Below are 12,162 nucleotides of genomic sequence, written 5' to 3' on the forward strand. Positions count from 1 at the left end.
CCGGACTCAAAAGGACATTCAAAAGCTTACAGGATGCTTAGCAGCTCTTCGAAGGTTCATCCCAAAATTGGCAGAAAAGTGCCTGCCTTTCTTTGAGATATTAAAGGGGGCCCAAAATAAAAAGATGATCGACTGGACCCCGGCTTGCCAAACAACGTTTGAGGAAGTCAAGCGACATCTGATGAACCCACCTATTTTGTCAAAAGCAAAGCCCGGGGAGCCCCTTTATCTCTACATTGCAGCTGGGGAAAGAGCGGTATCTTCCGCACTCGTTCGGGAAGAAAATGGAACGCAGACCCCGGTATACTATGCAAGCCAAGTCCTGAAAGATGCTGAAACCCGGTACCCAAACTTGGAAAAATTCGCACTGGCTCTTGTGCACTCGAGCAGAAAGCTGAGACAATACTTCCAAGGCCGGGAAATCAGGGTAATCACTAATCAACCACTTCGCAAAAACATCCACAAACCAGACGCCTCCGGAAGGTTAGTTAATTGGGCAATCGAGTTGAGCCAATTCAATATCAAATTTATCCCGAGGACAACCATAAAAGCCCAGGCGTTGGCCGAATTCGTCATGGAATGCACCTTTTCGGAAGCCCCCGAGACGCCTAAAACCCGATCCAAGGGGGAAAAAGAGTCTAACAGCCGGGATTCTTGGACATTACATGTTGATGGCTCGGCTACAGCCGAAAGGTCCGGAGCCGGCCTTATCCTCTCCAGCCCGGATGGATTCGCAATCCAGCAGGCCATTACCTTCTCCTTCAAAGCTACAAACAACCAGGCTGAATATGAATCTCTACTCTCCGGACTCAGGTTAGCCAAATCCCTTGGAGTAAGGAATTTAACAATTTATAGTGATTCTCAGATTGTGGTAAGACAAACCAATGGTGAATATGTTGCAAAAGATCCCAAATTGGCCCGGTATCAGGAAATGGTTAGGACAATCCTGGAAACCATCCCGGACTCAACCATCTTGCAGATAAACAGAGAGGAAAATGCGAAAGCAGACGAGTTGTCCAAGCTCGTCCAGAATACTTCAGATTTAAGCAGCTCGGTTTACTTCGAGGAGCTCGGAGCCCCCAGCACCGATCGGCCCGAAGTATTATGTGTTAGTAGCCCAGAGAACTGGATGACTCCTTACATAGCCTATCTCAAGGACGGCACCCTTCCGAAAGATCAGAACAAAGCCCGGTACCTCAAGTATAAGGCTGCACGCTTCTTTTTAGAAGACAATCAGTTATACCGGAGAACTTTTTCTGCACTAACGTTAAAGTGCGTTGATCCGGATGAAGCGGATTATTGCCTTCGGGAGGTTCACGAGGGGATCTGCGGGGATCACCTTGCCGCTAAAGCTCTAGCCTCCAAGGTCATCAGACAAGGCTATTATTGGCCAACAATCCACGCTGATTCAGTCACCTATGTCAAGAAATGTAGCAAGTGCCAGAATTTCAGCAACGTACCAAAACAAGGTTCAAGCCTCCCTAGGTCCATTCTCTCCCCGATCCCATTTGCTGTCTGGGGAATTGACATCATGGGCCCTTTCCCTCGGGCAAAAAGGGGACCTTCGTTACGTTTTGGTAGCAATAGATTATATGACTAAGTGGGCGGAGGCCAAGGCTATGAGAACCATTAACCAGCAAGACTACATCAAGTTTGTGGACATGATTGTAATAAGGTTCGGGATCCCGATGGTTTTAATCTCGGACAACGGGCCACAGTTCGTGGGTTCGGATTTTGAAGCCTATCTCAAAGAGCTCGGGATAAGACACAAAAAAGCATATGTTGCCCATCCACAAGGGAATGGACAGGTTGAGGTCACAAACAGAACCATACTCCGAGGTCTGGAAAAGAGACCGGAAGACTCTAAAAAGAACTGGCCGGATGAACTCCCGAAGGTTTTATGGTCATACAGAACCACCTCCCAGATAGGAACCGGGGAGACTCCATTCAAGCTTGCCTACGGTACTGAAGCCCGGTTACCGGTAGAGACCGGATCCCCTTCACATAGAGTGCCCAACTTTGACGAGGTCTCCAATATAGAAGGCCTCAGGTCTCCAATATAGAAGGCCTCAGAACCAACCTCGAACTCCTAGATGAAGTAAGAGATCGGGCCGTAGAAAAAATGGAAAGCTACAAGGAAAAAACAAAGCTTCACTTTGCGAAGAAGGCCAGGATAAGGGAATATGTGGAGGGAGATCTGGTGCTCCGGCACACTGAAGCCTCGGACCCAACTAATCAGGGAAAACTGCAGCCGAACTGGGAAGACCCTTATATAGTCAAGGAAGTGATCCGTCCGGGAACTTACAAGCTGAACTACCTCAGCGGAACCGAGGTCCCCAATACCTGGCATGGAACCCGCCTAAGGAAATTCTACCAGTAAGGAAAAGGTGCACACTCTGGGAACACCTCTACATTCATACTATGATATTTTGATGTAAACATTATCCTCATTCACCCCAGAATGTAATTCTTGCTTTCAATATGAATGAAAAACTCTACTTTAAGCCTTCCATAGCTTGAATCAATTTCATTACGTTGCTCCTTTATTTGCCATCAAATTTAAATAAACACAGCCCATGTGTACTTAAAAAAAATTTCTATAAAAACTCAGCCTATGAGTATTCATAAAATTTTTATAAGTTAAAAATTTTACCCCATCCCGGGGTCCGCAAAAACACAGCCCATGTGTACTTTGAAAATTTCTATCAAATGGAAAGTAACCCCTACCCGGGGTCCTATAAAAACTCAGCCTATGAGTATTCATAAAATTTTTATAAGTTAAAAATTTTACCCCATCCCGGGGTCCGCAAAAACACAGCCCATGTGTACTATGAAAATTTCTATCAAATGAAAAGTAACCCCTACCCGGGGTCCTATAAAAACTCAGCCTATGAGTATTCATAAAATTTTTATAAGTTAAAAATTTTACCCCATCCCGGGGTCCGCAAAAACACAGCCCATGTGTACTATGAAAATTTCTATCAAATGGAAAGTAACCCCTACCCGGGGTCCTATAAAAACTCAGCCTATTAGTATTCATAAAATTTTTATAAGTTAAAAATTTTACCCCATCCCGGGGTCCGCAAAAACACAGCCCATGTGTACTATGAAAATTTCTATCAAATGGAAAGTAACCCCTACCCGGGGTCCTATAAAAACTCAGCCCACGAATATTCATAAAAAATTTATAAGTTCAAAATTTTACCCCATCCCGGGGTCTACAAAAATGCAGCCCATGTGTGCTTAAGAAAATTCCTAACTATTCCTGAATTCCTACGTCAGAAGTTTTAATATGCAAATCAAAACGAAGGAAACGAAGCACAATCACATTAAACTACCCCGGGGAAACACACCCCGGGGGGCAAATCGGAAGCATTTAGATTACAAACAAGTTAAAAATAAAGCCAAAAGGCTCAGTTCGGAATGGCTTAATTTAAAAACAAGAGAATAGAAATTACATGGCAAAACATGGCAAAGTCTTCAAGCTTCGACGGCAGGATCGGCGGGAGGAGAAGGAGGCTGCTCCGGGTCACCCTCTGGTACGGGAGGCTATTCAGCAAGTGGCGATCCGGGGAAGGAAGGAACATTGCTAGAGGTTCCGGCACCGGACTCCCTCGCCTGGATGGCTTCTTTCTCCTGCTCCAGCCGAGTCTCCTCCTCGATGTACTTCTCCAGGAAGACATCAATGGTACCCTGGGGCTCTTCAACAAGATACTTAGAAGCAACATTCCAGCAGATCTGGATCTTCTCCAGGGCCTTGTCGTACAGTTCTTCGAAGTATGCAGGAGTGCCCCAGAACCCTGCCAGAACCTCCTCGGGAGTGGGTCGGGCGGCAAGATCATCCTTCAACTTCTGTTTTCAGCCCTCATCTCCCGGACAGAAGCCTCAGCCCGATCCGGCCTCTCCCGGATCTCATCCAAAATCTTCTTATGAGCAGCAGCCTCCTTTGCACTTGCCTCCTTCAACTCCTGGATCTCCCGGAACAGCCGCTCGGATTCAGTCCTGTAGACCTCGGCAGCATCAGCCTTCGCCTGAAGGCTCCGGGTTATGCAAACCAGTCCAGCAACCCGGGAGTTAGCCTGAAAACATTATAAATCATGATTAGGCAACACAAATACAAGAACACGAGAAGGAAAGTAAGAAAAAGGCTTACAGCAGTGATATCCTCCTGTAGCCCGACCAGGAAGTCGTCGAGAGGCTCCTTCCTGTACTTCTTCCTCTCCGCCGTGCTAGCATAGTTCTCAAACAGCTCCCTCCGGCGAGTCTCCGGGGTGAAACTAGCAAGCAGGGCCTTCAAAGTTTCCGGGGTATCCGGGGCCAGGTCAATAGAAGCCTTTTTCGAAACTGGGCCCTCAGATACATCATCACCTTTGTCCCCGGAACTCGCGGGAGCACTCTTCCTCTTTCGGGGTGCCGGAACCCTTATCACATCCCCTTGCTGCACGTCCTCGACCCGGGGCTCGTTGATCACGATCGTTGTCCTGCCCGCCTTCCGGGCCGCATCATCACCCTCACCAACCTTCTTCTTCCCGGCGTCCAAGCTCGTCATTCCCCCAATCCTTCACAGCTTGGCTGAGAGATCCTTAAGTTGGGCAGACATATTCGGGGATAAGGAATTAACTTCGGAATACCTGAGAAGGAAACAACAAATTATCAGTCCCGGATACAAACAATCAAAGCTAAAGCAACAAAAATAACACTAAGGCAAATGACTTACATCCGGCAGCATGCATGTTTTCATTGCTAGTAAAATAGTCCCGGGTCCACTACGTCCCAAGTGCCCCACAGAAGGCATAAACCATCACGAGAGCTGCTTGCCCGAGTCGCTGGACCGGAAACCTATTTGTTTTAATTTCAAGTTTATGGAGCGGCATGAACTCCAAATCCCCACCTCGGACAAAAATGAACTCCCGGTGCCATCCCTTAAGCGACGTCAACATACTAACCGGGAGAACCATCTTATCAGAAGGATACCCACAGTCCTCTATCCTAAACATGAACTCATAAATCGGCCGAGCGGTGGACCTCTTAATTTTGAAAATATGATGGAAAAGTTTGAAGGTGGGGAGGTAGTTTTTGGCATGACAGCAAGCTAAAAACCAGCTTATCCATTTCACCGAATTCGGGGCTAGCTGTGTGAAAGGAATCCCATAAACATCCCGGCATAGAGATTTGGTGAACTGATGTAATCCGAGGCGCATGCCCCGGAGATGCTCTAATGGAATACCAACCCATCCCCCCTCCGGTCTGTGGTATACCCTTTCATGCTCCTCGGGCCATCTCCACTGGTATGTATCATCAAGGTTAAAGGCGAGTCTAAGGGCTCCATCTACCTCAGCGTCCGTATATTTCTCCTGGACCTCTTTATGAACCGCCCCACACTCATACCTAGTCCCCGGGGCGGTGAAGAACTTCATATTCATGTCATCTTCATTATAGGGCTCCCTGCCTCCCAAACCATCCGGGTCCCCATATGCCTCGGACAAGTCTCGGTAATAAAAGCCCAAGGGCTTAGGATTCACGCGGCATTGGACAAAGTATTCGTCCACATCTTCCCAAGACCCATCCGGGTTGGACAGGGTACCCCCGGGGCCTAAAACTAAAGTCTGGGCTAAAACTTGTTGAGGCTGGTCAACCCGGGGAGGCATCTCTACTGAACTACTGCTAGAAGAGGAAGAAGGATAAAAGGAGTTAAGTTCGCCTAATCCGACAGGACGCTCGGGATACCGGTTCCTAAGAGTAGCAGTATGCTTAAAACGGCTACCTGGCATATACTATGTGTGTCTATATAAACGCACCCCGGAGTCAATGCCAAATCCCGAACCCAACAACAACAAAAACAAAACAAAAAACAGAGAAAGTTTAGAAACAAATCGTATACGTATCTTACCCCAAAAACAAGATCTACAGCATATACATACACATACAACCAAGACCACATATCAAGAACACACCCCGGGCCCTTCAACTTTTTACGCTGCTAAAAACCCACTTACCCGCATACAAAACTACCAAATTCACGATATTTACACAAACCAAACACAAAATCGTCGAAGAAGTCATCAAAATCTACACAACTTCACAGATTTAAGATCAAGGCAACAACACAGCGGTGGAAATCGAAAAAGGGATATGAAGGGGCGAATCAAAACTGCACAAAATGACTGCATGCATTGCAAGAACGAACGAAAAAGAAATAAAACAAGCAAGCAAAAGTTCAAGACACTTACAAAGTTACAGGAGAAAGAAATGCGGCTTCAAAAAATCTCTGCAAGATTTCTCAGGTCTCTCTCTCTTTCTCTCGTTATCGCTCCGTGGAAGTTTCTGCGTAAAAGAAAAAAGAAGGGGAGAAGGCAGTATTTATAAAGAAAAGAAAGATAGATGAAAGGTTTTTTGAAGAGAAATTACCTCAACCACGTGGCAGAAACCAATTGGTCCCAAAAAGTAACTGCACAGCAGTTATTACATGAACTGTCACGTAATCATTACGTGGGCGCGTCTTTTTAGGCGAAAAAGGGGGGGGAAATAAATAACCGGCAAACTCAAAAGATACGGATAAAACGTATCTATCTTTGACCCCGGCTGGAATCCCAACAGTCGTCTGACACCCCGGATTTGCAGTGTCGACTTTTCAGAGTCCGGTCAAATCAAATTTCAGGAGTGCACTTGCCCACCAAACCGTGCCCAAAATTCAAATTCAAAATCAAATGACTAACCAAGTCAACCCCGGAGTCTCATCCCCATTTGACCCCGGGGTTAGAGGGCAACAAATCAAAAACCCCCCAAAACTTTTTCTAAGTGCTTCAACGAATCCCACCTTGAACTGAAGTCAAATGACTAACCAAGCCAACCCTGGAGCCTCATCCCCATTTGACCCCGGGGTTAGAGGGCAGCAAATCAAATAACCCCCAAAATTTTTCAAAGGCGTCGCGACACAATGGTAATTACTCTACTCCCCCATCCGGGTAAACCCGCATAAGGGAGTGGGGGCAAATGATAGCCTATAATAATTCAGGCCCAATAACAAAGGCCCAGGGCTCAATCACAAGAGCCCAGGGAGTACTCAGCATTGACCTATTGTAGAAAACACTTGTCTCATTCCAACAACGGTGTTTCACAACGTTGTCTCCATTACTTTCAGACAATGCAAAATTAAACTGTTGTACAAACTACCTCATTTGCACAACATATCTTTAGAAAGGTTTGTCTGTGTCGATTACCTAGACAATAGTTTTTAAAGCATTGTAGGAAAGATGAAATCTTTTTATTTAAACAACACCTTATCTCATAAAACGGTTGTCTGATACGATATGCTAGACAACAGTTTTAAACCTATTGTAGTAAAGGGATTCACACAACACCCGTTTTCTGGTTTTTAAAAAACTGTTGTGTAAAATTTCTGGGCAACACTTTTTTGGTCAAGCGTTGTCTGATGGGTGTTGTCTGATGGCATTTTTCTTGTAGTGTTGGGAAGCCCAGGACACGTGGCAACATCACCACCGTCCAGGTACCCGGGATCCAGAACGTTCCTACGGTCCGGATCAGATAGTACCCTGACGCATTCAGCTTTGACCTTGAGAAGACTAGGACACGTGACGACATCCTCACCGTCCAGGTACCTGGGATCCAGAATACTCCTACGGTCCGGATCTGACAGTACTCTGACACATCCCAGGCGTCCAGATGCCCTACAGTCCAAAAGGCCAACCTACGGTCCAGATTAAAGGAGATAAACCCCTAAACCCTAGTAGGAGGCCTATAAAAGGTATAACAGAAGGAAGGTTACAGGTTACAATCTTACATACTCTCTCTCACCTATACTTACATGCACACACGTACACCCCACAAATATATTCGCATAATCCCCACTTTGCCCTTCTTCTCCTTAAAAACCCTTTCTCATCCTCTCATCCTCACGCCGGAGGTGCCGCCCCTCCGGCCGCAGGGACGTCACCCCCCTCCGGTTCTGTTTTGTAGGTTCCCACCCTCCAGCTACACCGCACGCCGCCGCCGTCGACATTTAAAAGGAGTTTGAGTCCGAATCCGGTCAGGAGAAGGCCCCGGGGTGATTTGGGATTATCAATTCATGTATTGATGAGACACTACCATTTTGTTGCCTTGTCGAGTTTGAAGAAATAAGCACTTCAGTGCCATCTATTTCTGCATATGCACCTAGCACTAACTCCTGCATTGGGATTTCACATAAGAATAGTAGGACTCTAATGAGAGATTATTAGATACACATTATCTATTGTGGTGCTATTGTAATCAACAATCCACTCTTAATTTAACTTAATGTCTGTAATTCAATTTATCTTGTCACCAAGCTGTTGAGAATGTGCCATATCTGCAGCAAAACACAACACAATACAACCACGCGCTAGGAAGCAATAACATGTGTGCGGGAGTGCGTAGTGCGGAGATACGGAAATTCAATAAATATAATAATATGGGAATACGGGTGCGAGGGACAGTGCGAGGGACAGGGGAAAAATAAAAAGCAAATCATATATATTTCATGTTAAACATAATAAAACCTGCTAATAAAATCAAAAATTACATTAAAATAAATCAAATGCATCATTTATTAATCTAAAACAGAAAAATTAAGTAAAATCTTTTAGTTTATGCGAAAATGAATGCGATAATAAATACTTTTGTAGTAGCTAATAGATATAGATACTTTATTTTGTAAATGTAGTATTTTAAAATAGATTTTGACTACAATTTATGAACATAAAATTTCATATTAGTATTGTGGAAGAATCCGTATATTCAATACAGTATGCCCGAGAATCCGACACAGGGACTCAACATGGACCCAAGTGTTCCTGCTTATTAGACCACGCATAACTTGTAATATACATGTAAGGCGTGAATAGGGATGTAATCGCCTTCATCCATATTCACTCAGAGCGACTTCAATGATGAGAAAACCATCTAACCTGAATGAAATGAATAGTAAAGCACATTGCATTATTTATTTAAAATAGTTCGAACGGAAGACCTTCTGTCTGTCGATAAACATAAACACAAGTCAAATCTTTTTTTCAAGACACTAACAGTCTTCCAACTCCAGCTCGGTTGGAGTCTTCTGGGACTGGGCAAAGAAGTTTGCCAAGCCCCTCATGTAGATAACTCATCAAGCTATCTGGTAGTTTTCGTCCTGAAAAAACATTGCATCGTGTGACCTCCGAGCTTCTTCCATGGCAATGCCAAGTTGTTCAGGAGCAACAGATGGAGACCAAGGGTCACCTCTGTTCTTTGAGGACTCCTCCGACGCATATGCCAGGATTCCTAGAATGACAGTTGCAAGGGATAAAACGGCACCCATAGTGAATATTCCACTCCTCGCAGCAGTGCAATAAAATTCGTTAAGGTATGCTGTCTCTTCAGCTTTTTTATCATTGACTGCTGAACCAAGTAGCAACATAAGGAACGCTACTATAAATGTGAACCTGCATTATAGTTTTATATCAAACTTAGAACTCCTATTGTGATCGCATATGTAACACTGGAAGTGAAGTAAACAAGATTACACTATTAGCTTATGAAATCCTGTGTGATTTTTTTATAGTCGTTCTAGGACAATGTTCACACTTCAAAAACTACACAAAGGCTAATATTCTAGGCGGTAGAGAATGATAAGAAGGGGTAAAGCTGTGGACTAGAAGAAGATACCAGGACATGGTAGAACAGACTAGAGCCACTGTTTGCTTGAAATCTAGCGGAAAAGTTCGTGGTCTGCAACAAAGACAATCAGTAGCGATATTGAGAATAGTCTGAGCTATCGTAAGAGCCACGACAGCCGTCAATCCTAGACCTACAGCTGGAGTCCTGGGATATATACATCCATTTGGAGTTAAATAGCGTATCTGATGTTGCTGCAATGTTTTTTTACAATAAACATGTCAGTTATTAACATAATGACTCAGACAATGAAAAACATAAAGCTAAATGAAGTACTCCAATATAATAATCTTACTGGCAGCAGCAACTTGCAACGACTAAAGAAGTGTGGCAAAAACTCTGATATTACGTTGTAGTCGTACAAACACTTGTTCACAGTATTCACACAAGATTTTGAGTGATGATAGTCATGGGCAATATTATCAAGTAACACACTAACTCCGTGCATTATTAGCTTAATTTACCTTTCTGCTCCATCTCACACCCTATACATTTGCAGGCCACTACTTTGATACAAGAATGCATGGTAGTCATGCTTGCACATGATCAAGGATAGCTATATCCTACTAATTAGAATTGTCCTTCATACTTATGTTTACTTTAAGGCGGGTTCCTAGGACTTTCAGATTATGCTTATGCAAACAGGAGTTCGAAATTGAGGACAATTTCCCATTTTAAAAGGATGCGACCTATTTTACTATTCAAGCTTATAAGGAATGCCATGAAGAGGCTCTAAGAGTATACTAGCATTGTTCCACAACAAATAAATTTTCAGTCACATGTTTCATTACATGGGGTAAGAATATATACATTTCAAGATGACCATGAGGAATCATCCAATTACTCTTACAAAGGAACCGCAAGTATAAGTGCAGGGACCTGATTATATAGCTTATGAAATAGAGATCATTTGGTTACTGACTACTAAAACCCACAATTCATTTTTAGATAATTAGTTTTACTAATAAAGGAACAGCTCTTGTTGTTCTCATGGGACATCTTAGCTTGTTTATATGATTACTATTCCTCGAGTACAGGGTATAAAATGTATATGTTGATATAAGAATGGTACCTATTGCAAAACTGACTTTCAATATCCAATTTAAGTTTCATAACCAAAAAAGTTTTACTTTAAAAAGTCCATCAAAGCAAAGAGATCATAGTTCAAGGGAAAAATGTTTATCAACTACCTGGCTTATTCACACGACATTCTTAGAGCCAGTATTCCATTTGATATCCCATATAAATCACAAAAAAAGAGAAGCTTGGATACACATGCAAACACAAATTACTTGTGTGTGTATATATATATATATATTGACTATATATATTGACTGTGTGAAAAAGCTAGTTAGCAACGCTAAAAACTCAAGATAGAGAATCAAAGAGTTTACCGTGACAAAGGTGCTCCAACTGCTAGTAGAGGTCTATAGTTTAATTTTCATCTTGTACAAAGGTGTGAGCACATTCTTTACAAACTCATCGTCCAAAATTCACCCTCTCTTGTACATATCCTTTCTTATTTTTTTTAAACCGTTTTACACATGTAACTTTGCATAATTTTCCTTTTTTTCTTCATTCCACCAAAGGATCACAATTTGATTAAATAAATTTGTTTAAATTTTATAAAGTTCAGAAACTCTTTCACAAAACAATACAATCATAAACAAATATTTACACTTCTTTCATAAATATCAAATTCAGGTGATAATATCAATTCACTAATAAAATTTATCCCCAAATCACAATAATTCACATAAGTAATAATTCACATGTATTCTAGAAATCCTCAATACAACTTCATCAAAATGAAAACATCTAATTTAGTACATTTATGTAAACACACACATGTAGAAGATTGAGCTATAACAAAACAAGTATTTAAATGTTGATGAAATAAATTTGTAAAATGAAAAATTAGAAGTCACCTTAACTCTTTTGGCCTCTGCTGCAAAGCCTGTTGCAGTTGCTAAAGCTCCAAAAATTCCAACAATTATACACACAAGTTTAACTTTTTTCTCCATTTGTAGTGAATTCTCTAGCTAGTTTTCTCTCTCACAGTTTATAATATAAATGTTATAAGTCTCTCTCGATGTATATGAGCATGTCTATCAACTATGAACTGTACAGCTGAATAGAATGCAGACACTTCAATTCTACAAGACACGTGTATGAAATGCATGCAGTACGTGACGTGTCAAAAGAAAAATACAGTAGTCTCTGGAATCTCTTCTCTCTTTGTGGTTTTTATATAATTATTTTTATATTTTAAATAATTTTATACTAAGTTTGTGAAGTCTAATATTTTACTTTCCAAATGATCATGGATATATATCTTGTTGTACCAAATTTTTTCGTAAAGTATATCTCATATATTAAAATAAATTTTAATAGTTTAAAAATAGATGTAATCAGAATTTCGTTATCTACTTTATATAAAATTACAATTAAAAAATCTTTTTAGCTAAATAC

General features: G+C 42.2%; 2 protein-coding genes across 2 annotated transcripts; one reads left to right on the top strand and one right to left on the bottom strand.

The window, feature by feature from the left end:
* Window positions 1–1,688: 1,688 nt before the first annotated feature.
* On the top strand, window positions 1,689–2,063 carry LOC141666371 (ribosome biogenesis protein nsa2-like). Its single transcript, XM_074472359.1, has one exon. The coding sequence runs from the start codon at window positions 1,689–1,691 to the stop codon at window positions 2,061–2,063; it is 375 nt and encodes a 124-aa protein (XP_074328460.1).
* A 6,892-nt stretch (window positions 2,064–8,955) lies between these two features.
* LOC141667396 (protein MODIFYING WALL LIGNIN-1-like) lies at window positions 8,956–11,839 on the bottom strand. Its single transcript, XM_074473877.1, has 3 exons — window positions 11,619–11,839; window positions 9,682–9,884; window positions 8,956–9,458 (listed from the first exon to the last, which is right to left on the bottom strand). Exons 1-3 carry the CDS (start codon window positions 11,712–11,714, stop codon window positions 9,143–9,145), a joined length of 615 nt encoding a protein of 204 aa, XP_074329978.1. The 5' UTR covers window positions 11,715–11,839; the 3' UTR covers window positions 8,956–9,142.
* Between the last annotated feature and the right edge of the window lie 323 nt (window positions 11,840–12,162).

The sequence above is a fragment of the Apium graveolens genome, chromosome 6 (assembly GCF_009905375.1).
Source record: "Apium graveolens cultivar Ventura chromosome 6, ASM990537v1, whole genome shotgun sequence".
In the NCBI taxonomy this organism is placed as follows: domain Eukaryota; kingdom Viridiplantae; phylum Streptophyta; class Magnoliopsida; order Apiales; family Apiaceae; genus Apium; species Apium graveolens.